Source organism: Dipodomys spectabilis, unplaced genomic scaffold (assembly GCF_019054845.1).
Source record: "Dipodomys spectabilis isolate Male_0828 unplaced genomic scaffold, ASM1905484v1 ptg000215l, whole genome shotgun sequence".
Taxonomy (NCBI): Eukaryota; Metazoa; Chordata; class Mammalia; order Rodentia; family Heteromyidae; genus Dipodomys; species Dipodomys spectabilis.
Genome location: NW_024870892.1, coordinates 9,312,658 through 9,339,483, shown reverse-complemented (window position 1 = coordinate 9,339,483; position 26,826 = coordinate 9,312,658). Strand labels below are relative to the sequence as shown.

Below are 26,826 nucleotides of genomic sequence, written 5' to 3'. Positions count from 1 at the left end.
GACTCAAACCAAAAGTGGTGCTATGGCTCTCAAAGTGGGAGAGAGCTAGCCTTGAGTCAAAAAAAAAAAGCTCAGAGACAGCACCTAAGCTCTAAGTTCAAGCCCCACAGCTGACAAGAATAAAAGGGATTAGCTACATATGTGTCCCATACATGTGTACCCTAGCCTTATTCCCCCCAAAACCTGGTCACTCTGCTAATGCTTCCACGGCTCTCATGTCCTGAGACAGTGTCCCTTTGCCCATGGGCTGCCACCAGAAGCAGGAAGCATGCATGGTTCCATGTGCCCTGTCAGGGCCATCACCCCAGGATGGCAAGCAGCCCCTCCCCACCTGAGCTGCCAGGCCCCCCCACTGGTGAGGTTGTGCCCTCTAGAAGGCAGGCAAGACAGGGAAGGCTGAAACTAGCTGAGCAGGTAATCTAATGGCTTTCGAGGGCTTTGTGCTGCCTGTCCTGTGCAGGCCACCCAAGCCCCTCTGGCAAGCCAGTGAGCTAATGGAGGCGGCGGGGCCAGGCAGCAGGGGAGGTGAGAGTGAGATCGCGGAGGCGCCGTGATTGCTTAATGCACCCTCTTGAGAGGCAGTAATGAAATGTCTTAACCCCCTTCTTTCTTCCTCCCCAGAGCTTAATGCACAGAGCACAGCCCCGGCACCACAGCCTCTCCCTTTGAAGAGGACGAGGAACTCCATTAGCAGGGGGCCCTCGGCTGGGAGGCCCCACTTGCAAAGGAGGGCAGTTAATAGCAAGAAAAGGCTACTCCCAGGGCACAAGCCATTTCTACCTTAGTCGGCAGCTACATACAGAGCTAGGCATGGGCTCAGGCTGCATGCCTTACTCAGGCTCGTCAGCAACGGGGATATCCTAGTTCACAGCAGCCCCGTGGGACACAACATTTTGGCCCCTGACTCACTGCTGAGACCAGGCACAGTGTTGGGAACCAGGCCCCTCAATTTCTTCAGGGTGTTCACAGCGATGTTCAGGTAGATGTTCTTGCTGGGGCTGCGGTCATAAGCCACCTTCTCCTCATTCAGCGCCTGGAGGAACACAGTGCTCAGTCCCTGCATGACCAGGGAGCAGCCAGGTCCAGCAAGGTCTGGATCCCAAAAGAAGGGCCTGGGCTGGAGGAGAAGACTGGGAGCTGGGAGCGTGGAGCCAGGGAGACACCCACCTTCTCTATAGCCTCCTGGTTGGATGAGCAGAACTTCAAGCACTCCTCGATGAACAGATTCAGGTAGCGCTGGCGGATGACTGTGGGGACCTTGCCCCCAAACTCTTTTGGGATAATGGGTTTCTTTAGACTCTGGAAGAAACAAACCATCACAGGATAGGTGAGGTATGCAGACCCACAGCAAGATGCAAACCACACACATCTCTGCTGGAGATAGGATGGGTGCTGCCTGCAAAGGTTCTCCATTGATATCTGAGGCAGATGCAAAGCATCCCCAACAGGAAAAACTGAGGATGGACACTCCTACATTTGGCTCAGACTTCTATAAACCAGAAGTGCTCTGAAAGTAAGTCTGAGCTGGGCACCAGTGGCTCACGCCTGTAATCCTAGCTACTCAGGAGGCTGAGATCTGAAGATTGCGGTTCAGAGCCAGGCCAGGTAGGACGTCCTGGAGACTCTAATCTCCAATTAATCACCAAAACAAGGCGGAAGAGGAGCTCAAGGACAGCACCCAGACCCTGAGATCAAGCACCAGTATTCTCTCACACCCACACACAACTGGGGGGTGTGGCTCCAGTAGCCAAGAGCTTCCCTGGCAAGTACAAGGCCCTGGGTTCAAGCCTTGTTCAAGCCTTTGTTTTGCAAAACAAAAAGCACTCACATATACAAACCCTCCCCAGAGGAAATCAGACAGGAAGGAACAGGCAGCTCACTCTTATCTAGGGTGCTGTGGGGCAGGACTAAGGGAAGAGCCCGGAGGCTGGATGAGGGGAGTAGCAGTGGCAGGTGCTAGGTACCTGTAGAGACGGGCTATGAGCGATGCGTTTGGGAGTGATGGTAGTGGTGGTCTTGGACGCCATCCCTGACAGCGTGCGTGTCTTCAGTGGCTGGCTGCCTGACTCAAGGCCATTGGGAGCTTGGCTGCTACTGGCCGTAAGGGTCCTCTTGGCACCTGTAGGGGCTGTCGGGGGACAGGGGACATGAGTGCAGGAAGACAGAATGCCCATCACCGAGCTGCGGAGCACCAAGAAGCTGCGGTCGTTGAGTGTGAGCAGCACGTGCATCTCTGAGTGCAGCGGGAGCGGCCGGGGCGTGGAGCTCGCGCTGTGAAATGACATTAGGCTCTATCTGTCTTCTGGTAAGTCCATGGGGACAGGGCAACAACTCTCAACTGCAGAGGCCGGCTCAGGCAACGTTGCCTTCAGAGTGGTCTGGTAAGTGGCAGGGGACGTGCTGGGCTTTTGCCACATGTTCTGGCCCCTGACTCTGAGGCATTGACGTCTGAGGAGGAGGCCCTGGCTCCTGGGCAAAGGACCAGAAGGTCTGGGACACCCTGGACTAGTCATTGTGACAACCTGCCCACCTACTACAACCTCTGTGTTCTACCTGTCACTCTAATGAGGTCATAAAGCAATCCCCGCCTCCGAGGGAGGAGATGGTGGGTGAGGCTGTTTCCCCAGAATGTGTCTGTATCAGAGGGTATAGACACATTCTGCCCAGCTCTGAACCTGGGGTGAGGCTGACAAAGGGTTTGATCACGTGGGTGGGGACACTGGCTCCCAGTTTGCGGGGGACGAGGATCTGGGTAGGGCAACTTCTTCCCAAAGTCTTGTCCTGGAAGGGACTCAAGAGCCAGGACCACAGCATCTACCAGCTAGCATTTACCTATCCTACTCAGGGGAGAGCAACAAAGAGAGGGAGCCAGCAAGGCAATCTCTCCAGCTCAGGGAAGCTACAGCCTAGAGAAAGTCATTGACAACACTGCCCCCAGGTGGCAAGAATCTGCGGAGCCACTCAGGTGAGGGAAGCAGAGGGGAAAGGCAGGATGGAAGAGAGATCTGTATAAAGACTGAGCCTCTAGACAGAGCCCCAGGAGCTCAGCACCAGGCTAGGAGGAGGCAGTTGAGCTGTGATCACAGTGAAGACCTCAGGGAACTGGCCAGATGTGTGGTGGCCCATGCTGTCAGCTCACTGGTCATACCTAGGCTAGGCCAGTCACCCAGTTATACTGGCCTCCAACACCCTAAAGGGCCTAAGGGAAAAAAACAAGGAGGAAAGGCCACCGCGAGACATTGTAGCCCAAACACTGATCCTAGTGAAGATTTTTACCACCACTTTTACACACAGGCAAACTGGGGCCCAGATCTTAAGATCATGAAGTGGTGCCGGAAGACTGGCCCAGCAACCATGGAGTTCTGCCTCTCCCTGTACCCAACAAGGTCTCACCCCCCAGCAGCAGGCGCTGGGACTCACCTGTAGCCAAGCGAGGGTTGGGGATGTGAGCAATTCTCCTCTTCTCCCCGGGGGCTGAGATGTGCACAGAGGGCTTCTCAGCTGGCCTTGGAACAGCCTGCAGCAAGCTGGCAGACTCCCTCTGCGCCTGCTGGGCCCGGCGGTAGCAGACTTCCTGGGCAGTTGGTGGCCGGGACGGGGGAACCACAGGACCCCTCTTTGGGGGCTCCGCCTGGACAATGACAGGTCCTGAGCCTGGTTGTCTGGAGTAGCCAGAATAAGCAGCCCAGGGAGGCTGAATGCAGAGGTTCCAGAGTGGAGAGAACTGCCCAGCCTCTGCTTGAGTTTTGGGATGCCTAGGCAGAAGCCAATACAAAGCCCCAGCCCTAGCTCCACCCAAACTAAAAGCATCTGAGGTCTGCTCTCCACCCTGGGGGCTCTTTTGGGGGCTTGGGCCAAGCTCTGAAGCCTGATAGAGCCATAGATGGGGGCAGAATTTGAGTCCTGAATTAGAGGACTGCTTCATCCTTCTTCCAGAACCCCTGGTGCTACCTCTCAGGAAGCTGACTGGAACCCCTAACCTTTCTCTGTCCTAAGCTCTCTGTGATTTTTTTGTCACCTATACTACATTAGAGGAAGCCAAAGTTCAGAAAGGTTAAGCAACTTGGCAAAGATCACACAGTTTACTGAGGTTTGCCTCCCTCTTTCTTGCTCTAAGCCCATTTCCAGGCCTGGGGACAATCTGAAGATAGGACATCGGCAAGATGTACTTCTAGGCACCACAGTTGAAAAGAACACCGCCATATACACAAGTGGGGTACCCAGGAACCTGGCTTCTGTAGGAAAGTCCAGATAGACCTGCATAACCCAACAGATTTCCACTTCTGCCAACAGGCCCCATCCTGGACCCAAATCTGGCCTCTTACCTCCTTGCCTTGCTTGGAAAGGTGGGAGATCCTCCTCTTCTGCCCTGGGAACAGAGTGGTCAGGCCCGCATGCCCTTTCTCCTCACCCTTCTCGTCCTTGGGGAGCTGAAACACACGTCTGCTCCTCAATACCAGCTCCTCTACCAGCCTCACCTGGCACACAGCTCCTGACTGCATGAAATCGCCTCTGGCCAGTAAGGAACAGAACTTTACAAAGTCTAAGACTTCAGGCCAGTCCTGCTGAAGACAGAGCCTCAGCACCTTGAAGCTAGAGGCCCCAGCTCTAACCCCCCACCTAGGCCACCCCCCCAGGCCAATGGAGCAGTAAATTCTGCAAGGGAACACAGCCCCACCATGGCTGCGCCCTGCCTAGCACAAGGCAGTGGCTCAGAGTTGAGTGCTGGAGAGAACAAGCTGAGTCTGGCTTTGCTGGATTAGGGCGAGCTCCCTCTTGTGGCCACTGCTGGGCCACTGGACAAGGAACAAACCCACATGGGTCAAGGCTAGCTAGAGAGCCAGGCTTCCTTAATACTGGAAGAGAGGGAGGAGACAGAAGTCCCCAGAAGTGGGGGTGAGGCCAGAAAAGAGGAGAGAGGGGTTGGGGGAAAGAGAGAGTAGAGAGAGAAGGATAGAGAAGGGGAGGGCGGCAAGAAGGGCTACAGGACAGGAGTGCGAGGGGGCAGGGCACTCCTTTGCCAGTCAGTTTGACACGCCAGTTGGAATGCTGCCACAAGAACCCTCATGGGCAGCCTGTAAGCCAGGGGCATCTTTCTGGACAGGGTCTAGGGAACAGCAGGTGACTACTGAGGGTTCCTGAACGATAAACGAGTTAAAAGGCCAGCTTCTACCTGTTGCTGAGGTTCGAGTCATCTGGAGTCGGCTGCAGAACGATGTCGGCCTTTTCAAGGCCCTTGCCACAGCCGGCCTGACCAGGGGCCTATCCGTGATGCCTGGCACCCCTCACCTGCCGGGCCAGCCGGCCCTTGTCCTCCGTCTTCACACTGGTAGACTCGTTGAAAATCCGCAGGCACTCCTCCATGGGATCCGAATCGAAGTCAACCTCCTTCTCCAGAGCTGAGTAGTCCTCTGTGTCCTCCCCAGCCCCCGTAGACGAGAGGGAAAAAGGGGAGGGTGGTGCGGGGGAAAAAGGGGGTGGAGAGGCCTTGAGCCGCTTGGACAGCTGCCCCTCAGGGAGGCCCAGGCTGGAGTCTGAGTCTGAGTCTGAGCTGAGGCTGGGAAGGGAGGGGGGCCAGACCCGTGGTGCACCAGCCCCCACATCCTCATCCTCGCTCTCATCCCCAAAGAGGTCAGCATGGCTCAGGGCCCGCTTCTTCAGCTTGGGGGCATCCTGAGAGGTACCCTCATCCAGTGAGCGGGCCTTGCGCTCCACCAGCTTCCCAGACAGTGGCTTGCCACCATCCTTCCTGTCCAGCTGGCGGGAGCTGGGACGAGAGTCCTGGGACCGGGGACCCTCACTAGTAGGACGGCCAGGCCCCCCTTTCCCTGAGCTGGCCACCAGAGTGGCTGAAGATGGCTTTTTCTTGGTCCCTTCAGGTGGCTCAGCTGTGCCCCGGGAACTCCCGGACTGCGGGCTCTTCTTGTGGGGACAGGGCTTGTCTCCAGATCGCCTTCGGTCCTTGTCCTTTCTCTTGTCTTTCTTCCGGGTGTTGTCCTTGTGGTTGAGGGTTGGTGGGGTCCCACTCTTCTTCTTCTTAGGTTTGCCTTCCTTGGGGCCGCCCAGATCCTGGGGGACCCTGGTTGGTGAGTTTGGCTTCAATGGGGATGTCCTATCTGGGCCCTTTGTAGGCTGCCCAAGGTCCCCCACATCGTACTGCACAGCCATCTCCTTGGTCTCCCGCAGGCTGCCCTCCTCTGGCTCCTGGCCTTCTTTGGAGGCTGGTTTCCCAGAGGCCTTGGTGGGACTGGCCTCAGCCTTGGGGGGGCTGGCCACATCATCTTCTGAGTCCGAAAACCTAGCATCACAGCAACTGAAGGGGTCGCAGGGCTTCTTGAGAGCTGGTGTGTAGGGCTCACTGCCACGGGAGCCCCTAGGCCGTTTGGGGGCCCTCTTGTCCCTAGAACTGGCTCTGCTAAGGTGCCGGGCCGAGTAGTTGGAGAGTGGGTCATATTCCAGGTCCGTGGATGGCTTGGAGTTATCTACTACATACTTGCCACTGGGCACAGGACGGCTGTACCGCCGAGGCTGGCTGACGGCCTTGGGGACATACTCCAGGGCACTGCTGCACCCCCCTGTCTTGCCCTGACCCCTTTCCAGAGATGTTAGTGAGTACCTGCTGCCTGGCTCAGCCGGGGTGGCCAGTGGGGTTGGCTGGTAGCTAGCATCAGGGGTCAGCAGGCCATGGCTGCCAGGGGTGTAACTGAAGGCCAGTGGGAAGGCATCCTCATCAAGGCCCACGCTGGGGCTGTTATTGGGGCCGCGGGGCGCGAGGGCAGAGGGTGCGCCATGCTCACGGGTGGTCTCCAGGAGTTCCTGATAGCGCCGCTGCTCCAGCTCCACCTCAGTGCGCACAGCCTCTATGGCCTGGTTGACCAGCTCCAGCTCCAGCATGTCCGAATGGGGTTCATCACCCTGGCCCAGCGTACCGTTCTCCCTCTGTGCTGGGGGCTTGGGCAGCTCAGGATTGTACGGGTCATATCCAAGCCCTGGGAAGGAAGAAGATAGGAGTGTAGGTGAGTAGGCAAAATGAACAAGAGCTCTCACCAGGGAAAGGAAAAGAACCAGCTGTCCAGGACCTACTGTGTGCCAGGCTCCCACCTGGGCCCCCAGGAAATGCTGTTTTGCCCTGTGCAGAGGGTGAGATGGCCACTGGGTGGGTATATGGCTGTCACAAAGGGGTAAGAGGTAGCAGCAGGGTCCTAGTAACACTCAACATCTACAAGGGTCCCAGGGGACTTCCTAGGATTCCATGAGCCATGCCACAATGAGGTGGGGAGAATATAAGAAGTAACTGCCCACCTGGGCATCAGTAGCTCATACCTATAATCCTAGCTACTTAGGAGACTGAAATATGAGGATCCTAGTTCAAAGCCAGCCCAGGCAGAAAAGTCCATGAAGCTCTTGTCTCCAATTAGTTCCCCAAAAGTTGGAAGTTGGGCAAAACACTAAGAGACAGTACACAAAGACACGTGTTCCAGCCCCAATACTAGCACACAAAAAAGGAAAAGACAAGGGTAGGGGGAAAAAAACACAACTAGGTGTCTAAATGTTTACCTATAACCCCAGCTACTCAGGAGGATCACAAAGCTTACTCGGACATAGTTGTCAAAGACCTTGTCCCAACAACAAAATACAGACTGTAGACATGGCTCAAATGGCGGAGCACTTGCATTTACCCTTAGACTTGGAATTCCCAAGACCCATGGACACACTCCCTGAATAAAGGGAAAGTAAGGACAAGGCAGTTGAAGTAGTAACCTGGAGAAACACAATAAAACATAACCTAAAAATCTAAATGCAGGTTAACTGGGGTTAAAGACGGCACAACTACCCCTTGTCCACCTGCAAGCTACCCTGTTGTATGAGCAACCAGAGCAAGGGAGACATCATATGCAATATAGTACATTCTCTTTGTGAACACAAACAAACCAGTGATCAGTACAAGTGTCCATGTGACATCAGCAGTCCTGGAGGGTGGGGAGGCCTTTCTAGACACAAAACAATTGTCTTCAGAGGGACTCACAGTGCTGATGGGCAAGTCCAGGCTGATAAGGGGAGGAGTGAGGCTGGCCGTGAAGGCATGTAGCAAAACTCGAGATAGTAGTGGGGACCCTGCAGCTTCTGTCCCAGCTCTGCACTGGAATGTGTATATTCCCTGTGCACTTATCAAGAGTGTTGTTTCTTGTTTCCAAAATCCCTGAGCTGTTGATGCCAGTCTACCGGCAGGACCCCATAAACACTCCCACAAGAAGCTGGGCAGCTGAGAACCTATGTGTTGAGACTTCACTGGACCACTGTCGGGAGCAGTACAAGTGGAGGCCCCTCAAGCTGGACCAGTCCTCTGGAACCCAATGTTGCTCAGGATGCTCCCTCGAGACATCTCTATAGGAGATTGTGGGCCCCAAACAATCCCTGCCCCCAACACTGGAACCTGTGGCTGTCACCTCATCTGGCATAAGGAATCTGCAGATGGGACAGGAAAAGGGTCCTGAAATTGGAGGTTGTCCTAGGTTGCATCAGTGATTCTCACACCTGAGCTCTTAGCCAGGTCCAACCCATACATTCAGTAACAAACCGAAGACTGCACGAAAGATAGAGGCCTTCCTATGACATAGTAGGAAGGAGGGGGAGGCTTTGGCCTCTTGTTGTGACCTATATGGCTCGTAGATCCACCTCCCTATGGTAGGCTCCTTCTTGAAGAAGCTCTTACTACTAAGAGCCACTAGGGGACAGAGAAGCTATGGTGACTGTGACCTGAGTAGAGATGGAGTCCCTGCCAGAACAAAGCTACAGAGCTCCCAGATCACACCCTCCTGTCACCTTCCCAGTCTAGCAACTGCTACTGCCACTCATCCATCAACCGTCAACCGAGGGCTGCAACAAAGGTATAGACTTTCTTTCCTATAATGGCTGACACCTGTAATCCTAGCTACTCAGGAAGCTGAGGCCAGAGAATCACAGTGCCAAACCAGGCAGAAAAATCCTCAAGAGCCAGGCACCAGTGACTCACGCCTATAATTCTAGCTACTCAGGAGGCTGAGATCTGAGGATCACAATTCAAAACCAGTCTGAGCAGAGTAGCTTTTGAAACTCATCTCAAATTAACCACCAGAAAACCAAAGTAGAACTGTGGCTTACAGTGGTAAAGTGCTAGCCTTGAGCAAAAAGCCTTATGGACAGCACCCAGGCCCTGAATTCCAGGCCCTCAGCAAAAAAAAAAAAAAAAACTCATGACTCTGCCTCCAATGAACCAGCACAATGTCAGACTATAAGTATAGCTCTACTGATGTGCCAGCCAAGTAAGCAAGGTAAGTAGGAGTAAGACCCTGAGTTCATACTCAGGTACTACCAAAAAGAAAAATAAAAACTTTCCTAATGAGCCTAAATAGATTAGTCTTGCTCCTTTTTGGACCTCTTTCCTATAGTCACTGAAGCTTGCCCTATAACCTCAATTTCCCTGCTGGTATTCTGCTGGTACCTTAAGCACACAGAGCTTGCTATGACAACCTATGGATCACAAGACAGCACAAGAATGCAGAAAGCACTATGAGCTAAGGTTTAGAGTCCAAAAAAAGGCTTTTTTGGGAGGGAGCAGTCCTAGAGCTTGAACTCAGGGCCTGGGCATTGTCCCTGAGCCTTTTTTGCTCAAGGCTAGCACTCACTTGAGCCACAGGACCACTCTGGCTTTTTCTGAGTAGTTTATTGGAGAGAAGAGTCTCATAAGCGCTGAACTGGTGGCTCACACCTGTAATCCTAGCTACTCAGGAGGCTGAGATCTGAGGATCGAGGTTCAAAGCCAGCCGGAGCAGGAAAAGTCCACAAGACACTTATCTCCAATAAACCACTAGAAAACTGGAAGTGTTGCTGTGGCTCAAGTGGTAGAACGCTTGCCTTGAGCTGAAGAGCTGAAGGACAGCGCCCAAGCCTAGAGTTTAAGCTCCACAACTGACCAAAAAAAAAAAAAGTCGGGCTGGGAAGGTGGCTCAGTGGTAGAGCGCTTGCCTTGCATGCCTGAGGTCCTGGGTTCGATTCCTCAGCACCACATAAGCAAAAAGAAAAACAAAAGCCGGAAGTGGCGCTGTGACTCAAGTGGTAGAGCTGAAGAGCTGAGGGACAGCGCCCAGGCCCAGAGTTCAGGCCCTGCAACTGGACCCCCCCCCCCCCCAAAAAAAAAAAAGTCTCACAAACTTTTCTGCCCAGGCTGGCTTTCAGCCACACCTTAAGATCTCAGCCTCCTGAGTAGCTAGGATTATAGGCATAAGCTACCTACATAGAGCTTTAAAGGCTTTTTTGAGATTATGTCCCTGCCCCACCCCACCCTGCTTCCCCTAGAGGGTTGGTTCCTTGGAGGGGGGAACTGTCACAACTGGAGACTCCCCATAAAAATGTTTTGTGCAATGTTTGCTGATCCTGAGGATTCAGGCCACATCAAGGAATGACCAAGAGAGCAAAGGGCTGGGAATGTGGCTTAATGGTAGAGTGCTTGCCTAGCGTACATGAAGCCCTGAGATCAATTCCTCAGTACCACATACACAGAAAAAGCTGGAAGTGGCACTGTGGCTCCGTGGTAGAGTGCTAGCCTTGAGCAAAAAAAAAAAAAAGGAAGCTTAAGGACAGAGCCCAGCCCCTCTATAAGACTGGCAAAGGGGGGGGGGGGGGTGGAGAGAGAGAGAGAGAGAGGGAGGGAGGGAGGGAGGAAAGTGCGCAAAGCTGAGCACAGGGTCACTCCTCCAAACTCCCAGCAGTTTCTTTCCTGGGAAAGCAGTGGGAGCACTGGGTTTCTCCTTTAACAAAGAAACCCAGTGAGTCCTAAGGGACTGGCCCTTATCCACCCCATTGCCTGCATTTCTTCCTAGCCTCTACTTAAGGCCCTAAGACTGATAAAGGCCCAGACTGCAAAGGGCACTACCTGGCCTTGGGCAGTAATACAGTACAGCTCTTCCAGACCAGTTAGCAGGGAAAGCATGCTCACCAGCTGGGGGAGGCAGGGACACCAAGAGGAAGCAAACAAATACCAGCCCCTTTCAGCTGAGGTTTGGCACTCTAGAACATTCACCGAGGCTGGGCGCCAGTGGCTCACACCTGTAATCCTAGCTACTCAGGAGTCCAAGATCTGAGGATCATGTTCAAAGGCAGCCCGGGCAGGAAAGTCCACGTGAAACTCTCATCTCCAATAAACCACTAGAAAACTGGAAGTGGCGCTGTGGCTCAAGAGGTAGAGCACTCACCTTGAGCTGAAGAGCTGAGGGACAGCGCCCATGCCCAGAGTTCAAGCCCCACGACCAACAAAAAAAAAAAAAAAAAATTATATTCACAGAGGTGGAGATCAACTAAGCCTTCACCCCAGGCCCAGGGAAGCTGCCTGTGTAGCATGAGGTCTCAAAGATGGAGAAAAGATTTTGCCCAAAAGGCCCTTGTATTAGCCAGGTGCTGGTGGCTGACACCTATAATCCTAGCTGCCCAGGAGGCTGAGATCTGAGGATCTTGGTTCAAAGCCAGTCTGGGCAGGAGTCAGAGAGACTCTTATCTCCAATTAACCAACAAAAATCTAAAAGTTGACTTAAGGCTTAAGTGACAGAATGTCAGCTTTGAGCAAAAAAGTTCAAGGACCACAACCAGGTCCTGTGTTCAAGCCTCAGGACACACTACACACAAAGCCACAAAGGCAGACGTGCAAGAGGGGCCCAGCAGCTCGTGATTTGCAGCTTCAGGTAGTTGATTCTGGTAGACAATCTCCCCTGAAAGCATGACCAGATGTGCCCAGAGGGCCACTGTACTTCTAAGCCTGTTTGTCCCAACGGGACCTCCTCTCCCATCCCTACAAAAGACATCCTTAAGGACCACTCCTGCTTATTTGAATGAACAGAAGACAGTATCTGGTTGCCTCAGAGACCTAGGGAAACAACCATACACCTGGACCACACTGGAGCACAGGTCACTGGAGTCCAGGGCCACGTGGCACAAGCACAATGTTGGGCTGAGTGCCGGTGGCTCACACCTGTAAAAGCTACTCAGGAGGCTAAAATCTGAGGATCACAGTTCAAAGCCAGCCCAGACAAGGAAAGTCTGTGAGACTCTATCTCCAATCAGCCACTGGAAAACCAGAAGTAGTTTTCTGTGGCTCAAGTGGTAAAGCACTTGCCTTTAGCTGAAGAGCTCAGGGACAGCACCCAGTAGCCCAGTGTTCAAGCCTCCCTGATCCTGAGTCATGCAGAACCATGCCACTCCCAGGAAACCCACCACGAAGGAATAGGGCCTAATGTGGGATTTTCTGATCAACTCAAAGGGCACCACTGGACAATGCCAGGACCTCCTAGCAGGTGGAGCCACACTATCAGATCCAGGGAAAAGTTGCCCAGCCAGACCTGGGATACCAGCCAATTCAGCTCTTTGAGACAGGGACCTCAAAGAGCAGCCTTAACCTTCACTCACCACTCAACATCTGCTGGCAGGAGGGACACCGGACAAGAACTCACTGCACTTCCAATGCTGAATACAAGGACAAAACAGGTAGGGTGAAGCCAAATGTAGCTTTCTGTCCCTGCCCCCAGAAGCAGCCACAATGGGTATTGATTGCTTTTATGTCCACATAAAGAATATTTTAAGGCTGGAAAGGTGGCTCAATGGTAGAGTGCTTGCCTTGCATGCATGAGGCCCTGGGTTAGATTCCTCAGCACCAAATAAGCAGAAAAAGCCAGAAGTGGCATTGTGGCTCAAGTGGCAGAGTGCTCACCTTGAGCCGAAGAGCTCAGGGACAGCACCCAGGCCCAGAGTTCAGGCCCTACGACTGACCCCCCCACCAAAAAAAAAAAAAAAAAAAAATATATATATATATATATATATATATATAGCCAGGTGCTGGCTCAATGCCTGTAATCCTAGCTACTCAGGAGGCTGAGATCTGAAGATGGCAGTTCAAAGCCAGCCCAGGCAGGAAAGTCCGTGATACTCATCTCCAATTAACTACCACAAAAACAGAAGTGGACCTGTGGCTCAAAGTAGCAGGGCTGGGAATGTGGCTTAGCAGTACAGTGCTTGTCTAACATGCATGAAGCCCTGGGTTTGATTCCAGAAGTGGTCACTATGGCTCAAGGGGTAGAGTGTTAGCTTTGAGCAAAAAAGTTCTGAGACAGTGCCCAGGCCCTGAGTTCATGTCCCAGAACTGGCACCAATAAAAAAAAAAAAAAGAGCTCAGGTCAGTGCCCAAGCCCTGAGTTCAAGCCCCAGTACTGGCACAAAAAAATAATAGTAGTAGTAGTAATAATGTTCTGCTGGGTACCAGTGGCTCACACCTGTAATCCTACAAGATGCTAAGATATGACCTGATGCTGAGATCACAGTTCAAAGCTAGTCCAACTGGGCACCAGTGGCTCACATCTGTAATCCTAGCTACTCAGGAGGCTGAGATCTGAGGATCTTGGTTCAAAGCCAGCCCAGGCAGAAAACTGTGAGACTCTTATTTCCAGTTAACCACCAGAAAACCAAAGTGATGCTGTAGCTCAAGTGGTAGAACACTTGCCTTGAGGTGGAGCTGAGGGACAGTGCCCAGGCCCAGAGTTCAAGCCCCACAAACAACCAAAACAAAAAGAAAGAAAAAAGAAAAGAAAAAGAAAAAGCTAGCCCAGGCAGTAAAGTCCATGAGACTCTCATCTTCAATTAACTACCAAAAAAGCCAGTAGAGCTGTGGCTCAAAGTTGCAGAGCATAAGCCTTGAGCAAAAATTGCTCAGGGAAGGGCCCAGGCCCTGGGTTCAAGCCCTAGGACCAGCATTCACACACAAAAAGTAGTCTTTTAACCCAGAGCATGTTCATCAGTTCCCAAAGAGCAAAGTGGGTTTCTAGTAGGAATTCATAGGAAGTTCCCCACCCCAGCTTAAAATGGCATTAGGAGCCAGGGCAGTATCTTCCAGGTATTCAGAGGGAATCTGGGGACGGGGACCATGCTGGGCTTTTCACCCCACTGGGACAGCCCCTGGAATCAGGTCCAGGACCATCACATTCAGCAGAATGGGAATGTGGCTTAGTGATATGTGGGAACGTAGCCTGGCATGCATGAAGCCCTGAGTTCAATTCCTCAGTACCTAATGTGGTACAGAAAAAGCTAGAAGTGGCGTTGTGGCTCAAGGGTATAGTGTTAGTCTTGAGCAAAAAGAAGCTTAGGGACAGTGTCCAGGCCTTGAGTTCAAGCCCCAAGACTGGTAATAAAAGAAAAGAAGTAGGGAGGAGAGGGGAGGAAGGAAAGAAGAAAAGGAAAGGAAAAGAAAATTGTTTGAAGCAAGGTTTATACTTGTAATCCTAGCTATTCAGGAGGCTGAGATCTGAGGATCACGGTTCAAAGCCAAACTGGGCAGGAAAGTTTTAAAATTTTTTTTTTGGGGGGGGGTCAGTTGTGGGGCTTGAACTCAGGGCCTGGGTGCTATCTCTGAGCTTTTTCCCTCTACACTTTGAGCCACAGCACCACTTCTGGCTTACTGGTGGTTAATTGGAGGCAGTCTTATAGACTTCTGTCCTGCCTGGCTCTGAGCCATCTCAGATCTCAGCCTCCTAGGCATGAGCCACCAGCACCAGGCTTGTGAGGCTCTTATCTCCAATTAATCACCAAAAAGCTGGAAGTAGAGTTGTTAGCCCAGTCACTGAGTTCAAGCCCCAGACTGGCACAAAGAGAAAAAGAAAGAAAAGAACTGAGTTCAAACCCCACGACTAACAAAAAAAGAGTGAGCATGCAGAGTAGGGCACCACCGTAAGTTTATATCTATAATTCTAACTTCAAAAGTCTGAGATGTGAGAATCAAGGTTTGAAACCAACCCTGCAGAAAATTGACTCTTATCTTCAATTAACTAGCAAGACGGTAAAATGGAGGTGCAGCTTGAGTACATCAGTTATGGTTAAAAAAAAAAAAAAAAAGGCAAGCTAGAACTCAAAGCCCTGAGTTCAAGCTCCAGTACCGGCACACACACACACAAAAAAGTACACTCAGTTTAGTCACACAAGCAGCCACAATTTTATTGTTTGACATGGGCTGGTGCTTGGGATACTGCAGAGTCGCACTTCAAGCTGGGCCAATATTGCCAATATTCATTCCACTAGCCAATGGTTCTCCCCACCCAAAACCAAGGAGGGCCAGTGTATGCTGAACACAAAGGGCTCAGAATAGGTGTTATGCAGCCTTCTCACGCTATCTCATTAGCTCCAAAGTCGGCTTCCTCCAAGCAGCCCTCCTAAACTGTCCCAGTAGAATGAACTACCTACACCTGGCACATCTGTACCATAGTAGGAAGGAGGGGGAGACGATGGCCTCTATAGCTCTTAGATCCACCTCCCTATGGTAGACTCCTTTTTTTTTTGGTCAGTCATGAGACTTGAACTCTGGGCCTGGGTGCTGTCCTTGAACTCTTCAGCTCAAGGCAAGTGCTCTACTTGAGCCTCAGTTCCCCTTTTCTGGTCATTAACTGGAGTCTCACGGACTTTCCTTGACCAGGCTGGCTTTGAATCGCAATCCTTGGATCTCAGCCTCCTAAGTAGCTAGGATTACAGACATGAGCCACCAGCACCTGGCTATGATAGGTTTCCCCCCCCCCCCCGGCCCCCCCGCCCTGCTTATGTAGTGCTAAGTTATCAAACACAGGGCCTCATGCATGCAAGGCAAGCACTCTACCACTGAGCCACCTTCCCAGCCCTGGCAGGCTCCTTCTTGAAGCACTAACTACTCAGAGCCACTAGGGGACAGAGAAGCCAAAGTAACTGTGACCTGAGTGGAGACTGAGTCCCTGCCAGAACAAAGCCCCAGAGCCCCCAGATGACACCCTCCTCTCACCTTCCCAGGCTAGCAATTGCTCCTGACACTCATCCATCCAGCAATGCAAAATGCTGGCCCAGGAGGACAGCCCAGCTAGCCCAGGGCAGGCGTCTGTGAAGGGATGAGTTGAAATATTGACATGGGCCAAAGGGTCATTGTGGTGACAGGAGATGCCAGAAAAAGAACAGACACTTGCTGCAGGTTACCCAGCTCCCAGAAGCAAATAGGAGAACTATCTGGGCCCTGTGGCCTTTGACTTCAACAATTTGGAGGCCACTAGGACCATAGCAGCAGGCCTAAGCCTATGCTATAGTGCACAGACAAGCCAGTTTATCAGTGATAAGCCCTGCCTGCTGGCCCTTAGGGCTGCAGCAAGCTGGAGCTGCCTCACCTTACCTTCCAGCATCTACTGGAAGCTCTCAAGCAGCCCTTTACACTAGGGCACAAGAACATTTCAGGCCTTTCTTCTTTTTTTTTTTTTTGGTTGGTCATGGGGCTTGAACGCTGGGCCTGGGTGCTGTTCCTGAGCTCTTCAGATCAAGGCAAGTGCTCTACCACTTGAGCCACAGCACCACTCGTTTTCTGGTGATTAACTAGAGATAAGAGTCTTGTAGGTGGGCGTGGGCTCATGCCTATAATCCTAACTACCCAGGAGGCTGAGATCTGAGGACTGCAATTTAAAGTCAGCCAGGGGGGCTGGGAAGTTGGCTCAGTGGTAGAGCGCTTGTCTTGCATGCCTGAAGCCCTGGGTTCGATTCCTCAGCACCACATAAGCAAAAAGAAAAAAAGCCGGAAGTGGTACTGTGGCTCAAGTGGTAGAGCGCTAGCCTTGAGCTGAAGAGCTGAGGGATAGCACTCAGGCCCAGAGTTCAGGCCCCACAACCAGACCCCCCCCCCCCCAAAAAAAAGAAAACTGGAAGTGGCACTGTGGCTCAAGTGGTAGAGCTCTTGCCTTAAGCTGAAGAGCTGAGGGATAGTGCCTAGGCCCACAGTTCAAGTCCCAAGAACGACCAAAAAAAAAAAATCTCAGGTTTTCCTGCCTGGGCTAGACTGCCATCCTCAGATCTCAGCCTCCTGAGTAGCTAGGATTTACAGGCATGAGCCACCAGTGCCCAGCTCATTCCAGGTCTTTCTACAGGCTAATTCCCTGCCCAGAATCTGGGTAATCCAGCCACCAGGTAAACTACTATTCATTCTTCCAAACACAAATCAGTAACTGCCTGACACTACAACACTGCATGCCAGCTGCTCTCTCCTGAAGCCTTGCCTGCCTTTTTCTTACTGCCTCCACACCTGTCACACCTACCATGTGTCTGGTCCCTCAGGAACGTCCTAAGTCCACACACTGGCTGGAAAGGCCCTTCTTAGCGGGCACCAGGGCCAGCATCTGTGTTCCAAGCACAATAGCCCAAGTACACATGCCCAGGCCAAGCATCAGCCCCAGAGAACACAGGTCTGGGCCCCCCAGTAAATTGAGGCAGGAAGCTCCATCCTCATGGCTATTCTAGAGAACATCTGGATGCCACAAGCCCTGGTGAGAAATAACTGCCCCTGCAACCACCATGATGCGCCGCTCCCCAGGACTCAGCCACTGAGGAAGCCTCAGAGACCAGCTGCTTCTTCCATACTCACTTCTTCTTTAGACCTAACATATTTCATGTTTCAAAAGTGACCTGGGAGCCTGGCAGGGTAGCACAGGTCATAATCCCCGTTACTCAAAAGCAGGACAATGTTTAGTCCAAGATGAGTCTGAAGACAGCACAGGCAAGCTAGTGAGAAGACAGTTTCAAAAAAAATAATAAATAATAATAAATTTTAAAAGGGCAGGGCATCAGTGGCTTACACCTGTAATCCTAGCTGCTCAGGAGGCTGGTATCTGAGGATCACAGTTTGAAGACAGTCTAGACAGAAAAGTCCTTGAAACTTACCTCCAATTAACCACCAAAAAAAAAAAAAAAAGGGCCGGAAGTGGATCAAGTGGTAGAAAAAATAAAACAAAAGGTTGGACTTGCTATACCCAAGCCCAATGTGTGCATGTGTATCATATACACACATACACACACACTTTGCTTAACTGTTGGCTGCTCACTATTGTACAATGCAAAGGGCCACTGAAGGTAGAGGAGGGAAATACAGGGTCCTGTGGGGGAGGGGGGGGAGCCCTGGGCCCCTTCATGGCACTCACAACACACAAGCCCATTGTGCACAGATCACCCAGGCTAAGGGAGCTATGCTGGGACCAGCCCACCTCAAGTTGGAACTGACTCTGCATACAGAAAGGCAAATTAAGTCACCTAAATCTGGCAGCCCAAGGTCTCAGTCGACTACACTCATATGTGCCTCCAGTGTGGAATCCCTGGAGCAGGCAGGGAGATTAAGCAAACTCAAGCACCTGCATAGGTTCCCTAAGCTCCCACAGGTCCCAGCAGACCCTACCCTGAGTACCCAGACAGGAGCAGTGAAGCTCCTTGTTTCTTTCTGTCCTTATAGACCACGTAGTCACTGCAGGGCAATGCAGGGTGCTGGGCAAGTGTCTCCAGCCTCCTCTACCCACTCCATACCACCAGCTGTGACAGCCAGTCACAAATGTCCCCAGATAGGGGCTGGGAAGATGGCTCAGTGGTAGAGTGCTTGCCTTGCATGCCTGAGGCCCTGGGTTCGATTCCTCAGCACCACATAAGCAAAAAGAAAAAAGCCGGAGGTGGTGCTGTGGCTCAAGTGGTAGAGCGCTAGCCTTGAGCTGAAGAGCTGAGGGACAGTGCCCAGGCCCAGAGTTCAGGCCCCACTACAGGACCCAAAAAAACAAAAAAAAAACAAATGTCCCCAGATAGGGCCCAGGGTCCTCAGGAGTAGGTTCATAGTTCAGAGACTCTTGTCTTATTAACCATACAAAGTAGAGGCTCTCAAATCCCCCCAATCCTAAGGGTTCCAGTCCAGCAGTACAATGACAGGTCAGAACAAACCATGAAGCCAAGTTCTCAGAATACCCAGTGGTCCAAGGGTCCAGGTAAAGGAATCAACTCAGAATATAGCAGAGTTCAATTTTACCTGTGAGCTGTGGCCATGACACCACATTCTAAGTCTGAAAGGCATCGAGCCCAACTCACAGCCATGCATGGATCTTTCTATGCTATCTAGGTTCTCTAAGATAAAATACCACATCCAATCCGGCAAATCTCAGCAACTCAGCCCGGCGCCGGTGGCTCAAGCCTAGCTACTCAGGAGGCTGAGAACTGAGGATCAATATTCAAAGCCAGCCCAGGCAGGAAAGTCTGTGAGACTTTTATCTCCAATTAACCACCAGAAAACTGGAAAGTGGCACTGTGGCTCAAGTGCTGGCCTTGAGCTGAAGAACTGAGGGACAGCTCCCAGGCCCAGAGTTCAAGCCCCATGACCAAAAACAAGACAAAACAAAACAAAAACAAAAAGAAACCTCAGCAAGTCATACAAAAGGCAAATATTGGAAATTGGGCCTCCAGCTGGGCTGACCCAGGTTTTTCTTGCAGTCAGGAGGGAGGTAGCTTCAGCCTTACCACACTTATCAAAGGTGACTGAGGGCTGGGAAGATGGCTCAGTGGTAGAGTGCTTGCCTTGCATGCATGAGGCCCTGGGTTTGATTCCTCAGTGCCACATAAGCAGAAAAAGCCAAAGTGGTGCTATGGCTCAAGTGGTAGAGCACTAGCCTTGAGCTCAGCGTCTAGGCCCAGAGTTCAGGCCCAGAGACCAGCAAAAAATGAAAGGAAGGAAGGAAGGGAGGAAGAGGGCTGGGAAGGTGGCTCAGTGGTAGAGCGCTTGCCTTGCATGCATGAGGTCCTGGGTTCAATTCCTCAGCACCATATAAGCAGAAAAAGCCGGGAGTAGCATTGTGACTCAAGTGGTAGAGCGCTAGCCTTGAGCTGAAGAGCTGAGGGACAGTACCCAGGCCCAGAGTTCAGGGCCACAACTGGCAAAAGAAAGAAAGAAAGAAAGAAAGAAAGAAAGAAAGAAAGAAAGAAAGAAAGAAAGAAAGAAAGAAAGAAAGAAAGAAAGAAAGAAAGAAAGAAAGAAAGAAAGAAAGAAAGAAAGAAAGAAGGAAGGAAGGAAGACTTCCTTGGAGAGACACCATTGTCCTCTAATCCCACTTCTACAAGGCAGAGAGAACAAAGGAACACCAGAATTTAATGCCAAGTTAGGAGGAACCCTGAAGTCACAAGGGACTCTCAGGTTCCCAGGAAGCAAAGAGCCTCACAAAAGCACTGGTGGCTTATGCCTGTAATCTTAGCTACACAGGTGGCTGAGATCTAAGGATCTATCACAGTTCAAAGCCAGCCCAAGCAGGAAAGTCTGTAAGACTCTTATTTCCAATTAGCAGAAAATCAGAAGTGGTGCTGTAGCTCAAAGTGGTAGAGTGCTAGCCTTGAGCAAGAGCTCAGGGACAGTGCCCAGGCCCTGAGTTAAAGCCTTACAACTGACAAAAAGAAAGAGCTGGGCACCAGTGGCTCATGACTGTAATCCTAGCTACTCAGGAGGCTGAGATCTGAGGATCAAGGTTCAAAGCCAGCCCAGGCAGGAAAGCCCATGAGACTCTTTTATCTCCAATTAACCACCAGAAAACCGGAAGTGGCACTGTGGCTCAAGTGGTCCAGCACTAGCCCTGAGTTGAAGAGCTCAGGGACAGCATCCAGGCTGAGTTCAAGCTCAGCAACCAACAAAAAGAAAAGAAAAGAAAAAAAAAATCTGTTGAACAGAATTTTCTGGCGGATACTTAACATTTGGGAATCTTTATGGCTGTCATTCAGGCAGAGTAACAAGGTTCAGTGAGTAGAAATAGGGACCCACTCCAAACCCTACAATGCACAGGACACTATAAGGCCCATGCCCATAGTGTTGTTCCTCCACCAGCTACAGCTCCTGCCTAGACCATAGGGGTGGCTGGCCTCTAGCCTACTGCTACCAACCAGCTAGTAAGAATATCCTGGGTCCTTGCAGACCCTAGCTAGCCCTGCAATGTGTAACAGAAACCCTCATGGATTGTTTCTCTGCAAAGTGATTTCTTCCCCATAGGCAAGTCCATGCTATAGTTCCCTTCCTAGGAAGAGCTAAACAGGCTCCCCTTGTAGGTTTCTAAGAGACCCACACAGGTGACAAACACCCCACCCCCAATTGTTTGATGGCTGGGACCTACCATGGGAAAGCAGCTGACAATCTCCCTCTAATCCTGGACTGCCAGAGACTGCTATGGTCCCTTCTTGTCCCAAGACAGCTCACAGAAGGAAAACCGAAGTAAACAAGTGCCTCATCTTCTTGGCTTCTTTCCCTCTTCTTGGTTCAGTCTCCCTGTAGAGTCAAGTCTCTTAATTCTATCTCTTCCAGGACAGAGTGCTGGGACCTTTCCATACTGGAAACCAAGCAGTCCTGGGCCCAGGCGTGTTAGCAGTAGGAGCTGGAGTAGCACAGACAGGGACTGTCCTGGTACATGCTGTGGGAACCTAGGCAGGACCTCAGAGTCCACCTGAGGTCCGCAGTTGAAGGGTCAGCGGAATAAATCCCATGTACTGGGAGGCTCAGGCTACCAAGACCAGGGGAGCTGTGCCCACCCATGGAGCTGTGGTCCATCTGACACTTCCATACCCCCTCCAGCCCTATACCTATCCTAGTCCCTATCCTAGCTGCCTCTCTTATACATCCCATTCCTTCCCCAAGGAACATCACTCCACCAAACCCTATTCCTTTACACAGGATGAGGATGTGCTAACCTACACCTCCTTCACAGTGCCTGTCCTAGGAATTGGCACTTTTACTGACAATCTATAGCCCCATCCAGAAAAAGTTATAAACACTGCTGTCATGGCTGTCACCTTGCAGGCCCCTGCTGCAATGATCTTGATATATGCTCCCCAGGTGGCTGTGTGGACTACACAATAGACAGCACAGAAATGCAGGTGTGACTCAAGTGGTAAAGCACCAGCCTTGAGTGGAAAAGAAGTGAATCAGAAGGGGCTGGGGGTTTAGCTCAGCGGAAGGGTGCACGCCTGGCGAGCGCAAGACCCTGGGTTCAGTCCTCAGCCCTGGAAAAAAAAAAAAAAGCTACAAAAGAAGTGAGTCAGGTACCAGGGGCTCACTCCTATAATCCTAGCTACTCAAGAGACTGAGATCTGAGGATCTTGATTCAAAGCCTGACAGGGCAGGGAAGTTTGTGAGACTCTTATCTCCAATTAACCACCCAAAAGCTAGAAGTAGAGCTGTGGCTCAAGTGGTAGAGCACTAACTTTGAGCAAAAAAAAAAAGCTCAGGGACAGTGCCCAGGCACTGAGTTCAAGCTCCAAAGCTGGCCCAAGAAAAAAGAAAGCCAAGTGAAAGTGAGAGGTCAGAGTTCAAGCCCCAAGATTGGCATGCGCACGTGCACACACACGTACACGTACATGCTCGCACACGCGCACACACACCAAAAAAAAAAAAGGCTAGGCATCATACCTGTAATTCTAACTCAGGATGTTGAGATCTGAGGATTGCAGTTCAAAGCCAGCCTGGGTAGAAAAGTTCATAACATTTTTTTTTCAGTCATGGGGCCTGAACTCTGGGCCTGGGCACTGTCCCTCAGCTATTCATTTCAAGGCCAACGCTCTACCACTTCAGCCATCTTCTGGTTTTTTCTGCTCAGGAATCGAACCCAGAGCCTCATGCATGCAAGGCAAGCACTCTACCACTGAGCCACCTTCTCAGCCCTAAAATCTAATGTTTTGGGTTTTTCGTTTTTTTTTTTTTTGGGGGGGGGGTCCAGTCATGGGGCCTGAACTCTGGGCCTGGGCGCTGTCCCTCAGCTCTTCAGCTCAAGGCTAGCGCTCTACCACTTGAGTCACAGTGCCACTTCTAGCTTTTTTCTTTTTTGCTTATGTGGTGCTGAGGAATCGAACCCAGGGCCTCATGCATGCAAGGCAAGCGCTCTACCACTGAGCCACCTTCCTAGCCCTGTTTTGGGTTTTTTTTGTCAGTTGTGGTGATTGAATGCTGGGCTTAGGCACTGTCCCTGACCTCTTCAGTTAAAGGTGAGCTATCACTTGAGCCACAGCACCACTTTCCAATCTCTAATATAAACTACTCAGGAAAAGCCGTAAGTGATGTTGTGCCTCAATTAGCAGGGTACTAGCTTTGCACAAAAAGAAGCTCAAGGACAATGCCCAGGCCTTGAGTCCAAGGCCCAGATTGGCACTGGCGCGTGCATATGCATGTGCAGGCAAGCACAAGGAAGCACACATGCAAGCACACGCATGCGCGCGCACACACACGCGCGTGCACACACACACACACACACACACACACACACACACACACACACACACGACAACCCGCCAATACCCTGACTCCCATCTTATCATATCGAGGAAGCCATGGCTTTAGGGTCAAGAGCTGCCAAGTTGGACCCTTTTTGCATCTCAACAAACAGCTAGCCCCAAACAGCTGGACAGCCAAGGGATAAAAGCTCAGAGGGAACTCAAAGTATTTTAGCCCTGCTGCTCTAGGTGGACAGTGGCACTGGCCCATCTGTTTGCCAAGGCTTCACCCTGCTGTCTTCCAGCCCTGTTCCATGCCCTTTGTTCCCTAGGATCTCCTCCCATCTTCATGTGCCACAGCTCCTGGTAGCCTCAGACCTGCTCTTGCCAGTGGTGTGGTAGTGATGATAATATGGAGTGAATACCCTTCTTCATCAGTTTTCCAATGCAGAACCCAGCTCACAAAGTCACAGTGACAGGCAAATTGAGCACAGGGTTCCAGGGCTCCACGACTGGCTATCAGCACAACCCCTACACCTTCAGTTCTAGGGGGCTACTGTTCTGCTTACCCAAGAACCCCATGGGTGTATTTCATTGTCCACTGTGGAAGCAAAGAGGAGACACACAGGAATAAAAACCCTGCACTGAAGTCAGAACCAGCAGAAGTCAAAACCAGTAATAATTGCTGGATGAAAGAAAAGGCATCCACCAGGACAGCAGCAGAGGATGGTCATTTCAGACCTACTGAAATCTCCAACAAGGGAGGTTCCTTCCCTTGGCTTCCTGAGGGTGGCCCAGTGAACAATGAGGTGAAAACAGTGACAGAAAAGCCCCACACAAGCCGAGCATCAGTGGCTCATGCCTATAATCCTAGCTACTCAGGAGGCTGAGAGCTGAGGATCGAAGTTCAAAGCCAGCCTGGGCAGGAAACTCTTGTGACTCTTATCTCCAATAAACCACTCAGAAAAATGGGAAGTGGTGCTGTGGTAGAGTGCTAGCCTTGAGCTGAAGAGCTAAGAGACAGTGCCCAGGCCCAGAGTTCAAGTCCCACAACCGACTCTCCCCCCTACCCTTGCAAAAAAAAAAAAAAAAAAACAAACCCACACAGCAAGAACTGAGTTTGGAAGGATCCTGACTCCCTGCAGAAGGCAAATGCAGATCTGAGAAAAGGTAGGCAGGTGCATTTTCCATGGGGAAACTAATCCTTTGGGAGGACACTAACTAGAATGGTTAGTGGTGAGTGCTTAGCTAGTGTGGGTGAGGATCTGAGTCCAATGCCCAGTGAGACACCTGTGTGTCAGGAGCTCTCAAACAACACCACAGGAAATGAAAAGTAACAAAGTAAAAAAAAAAAAAAACAGTACTATGCCAGGCTCTGGTGGCTAAGGCTTGTAATCCTAGTTACTCAGGAGGCTGAGATCTGAGGTCTACAGTTTGAAGCCAGGCCAGGCAAGAAAAGACTCATCTCCAATTAACTACCAAAAAAGCTGGAAGTAAAGCTAATTAGAGCACCCAGGCCCTAAGTTCAAGTCCTAAGTTCAGGCCCTAAGTTCAAGCCCCAGGACCAGCACAAAACAAAACAATAACTGGGCGCAGGTGGCTCACACCTGTAATCCTAGGTACTCAGAAGGCTGTGATCTGAGGATCGTGGTTCAATTCCAGCCCAGGCAGGAAACTCTGTGCAAGTTTTTTGGGGGGCTTTTTTTGGCTTTTTTCTGCTTATGTGGTGCTGAGGAATTGAACCCAGGGCCTCACGGATGCAAGGCAAGCACTCTACCACTGAGCCACCTTCCCAGCCCATCCATGAGACTCTTATCTTCAATAAACCACCAGAAAACTGGAAGTGGCGTTGTGGCTTAAGTGGTAGAGTGCTAGCCTTGAGCTGAAGAGCTCATGGACAGTACCTAGTCCAGAGTTCAAGCCCTACCACCAACAAAAAATAAAAACAAACAAAAAAGTGCTTGGATAGAATAAAAACGGTGCCTTCTCCACCAATGAATAGCCTAGCACCACAATTTTCTGTGTATTGCCACCTCAGGATGAGACATCTTGGTATGCCAACTCTTTCTTCCACAGCAGCAGGTCCCTAAGATTAAAGTCCCCAACTTAGGTGGCTCTGGATCCTCTACATTTCTTAGAGCAAGGATGTTGGGTGCCAGGTGTGAAGCCAGACAGTGGATGCATTGTAAGACAACTGGTACAGGTGTTCTTGACACATTTACCTGAGAAACTGGAGAAAGGGGAAAAAAAATTTCTCTGACAAAGAAAAGGCTATTACCTAATCCTAACTAGAGTGCTCCCCTTTTGTGTGTGTGTGGAGGGGTGTGCCGGACCGCACGTGCAGGAGCTTAAACTAAGGGCTTAGACACTGCCCCTGAGCTTTCTCTGCTCAAGCCTAATGCTCTACCACTTAAGCCACTGCTCCACTTCTGACTGATTAATTGGAGGTAATAATCTCACAAACTTTGCTGCTTCAAACCATGATCCTTACATCTCAGCCTCTTGAGTAGCTAAGATTAATTGTTGTGAGCCACTGTCACTGGGCTGAGTGCTCTTCTTTTAAAGTAAGAAACTCCTGAGACCAAAGCCACTGTTTTCAGGGGCCCAGGAGACAGAATGCTGGAAATGAAACAAGATACACAGATCTGGGATGAAAAGGGAGGGTCATTCCCAAGGGACAAAGGTGAGGAAGAAGATCCCGAATAACCGCACACTTAATCCTTTTTCTTCCCTCCAGATCTTCCCCTGCTTTTTTGCTCCATTTCCCAATGTCTCATCTCAAAACCCCCATCTACAAAGAAAGATTTCGCCAGAACCCTTTCGGGTCTCACCATAAACTTGTCAAGACATCCCATAAGCATGGTAGTTCGATGTGGGGCGATCTCACCCCAAAGAAAAGGCATCTTCCCTCCCAGGCAAATAGATAGGACTCTCCCTATTCGCTGGTGTCTGAAACACAGCAGATGGCGTTTCAAGGGCCACTAAACTCAAAATCAAACTAGTGTTGACAGCGGTGGCCCGCTAACTAGGGGTGCGGCCCGGGGGGGGGGGGGGGGGGGAGGAAGTGTCCCGGAAATAAACATTGTCTGCCACAAGCACGTGGGGGCCGGAAAGGTTTCCTTCTCGTGGGAGGGCGGAGCATGGGGGACCGGTAGGAAGAGTCCCAAGTTTGTCCAGCGCTGGCCGCACCGGTTTTCCAAGCCCCCTCCCCAGCGCTCCGGGCCGGGCCAGCGCCGTCTCGGCCGCGCAGAGTACGCTGTGTACGGCTTACACTCGCAGGAGACAGCCACTCAAGAGGCCCAGCCGCTTGCACGGAGGGTCCCAGAACGGGGACTCCCGAGCCCAGCTGGGGGCGGGGGCGGAGGGAACCGTCACCTGCGAACGTGGGGGCGGGAGGGGGGAGAGGGGCTGGGCGGGGAGCGGGGACGCGGGGGAACGCGGCGTGGGGAGCCGAGCCCGGGACCCGAGCGGGGAGCGGAGACCCGGAGGTCGGACAGGCATTACCTGCTGCGGGGGGCGCCGCTCCACCGCCGCCGGGCGCGCCAGGGACCCGGGCCCCGCGGTGCCGGAAGTGGCAATAAGGTCGCCGGCAGGACCCCCCGGGCGCCCCTGCCCAATATGGACAGTCGATAGCCCGGAAGAAGCCAGTGGAGCGTAGCATGATTCGTCCCGCGGCGGGGCCCTGGCCCGGAGCCGCCCGGGCCCCCGGGCCCCCCCCTCACTGACGCCTCACTCGCTGCCGCCCGCGCCTCTCGGACCCCACCACCGCCATCTTGC

General features: G+C 51.7%; 1 protein-coding gene across 1 annotated transcript in view; it reads right to left on the bottom strand.

The window, feature by feature from the left end:
* Positions 1-26,826, bottom strand: part of Rexo1 (RNA exonuclease 1 homolog) — a 31,321-nt gene extending 4,495 nt beyond the window's left edge. Inside the window, exons 1-7 of the mRNA XM_042697100.1 lie at positions 26,554-26,826; positions 5,290-6,989; positions 4,326-4,430; positions 3,421-3,631; positions 1,965-2,128; positions 1,168-1,299; positions 910-1,033 (exon numbers count right to left, since the gene is read on the bottom strand). Coding sequence (XP_042553034.1) covers positions 910-1,033; positions 1,168-1,299; positions 1,965-2,128; positions 3,421-3,631; positions 4,326-4,430; positions 5,290-6,989; positions 26,554-26,710 — 2,593 coding nt within the window. The 5' untranslated portion in view covers positions 26,711-26,826. The remainder of the gene's footprint in view (positions 1-909; positions 1,034-1,167; positions 1,300-1,964; positions 2,129-3,420; positions 3,632-4,325; positions 4,431-5,289; positions 6,990-26,553) is intronic.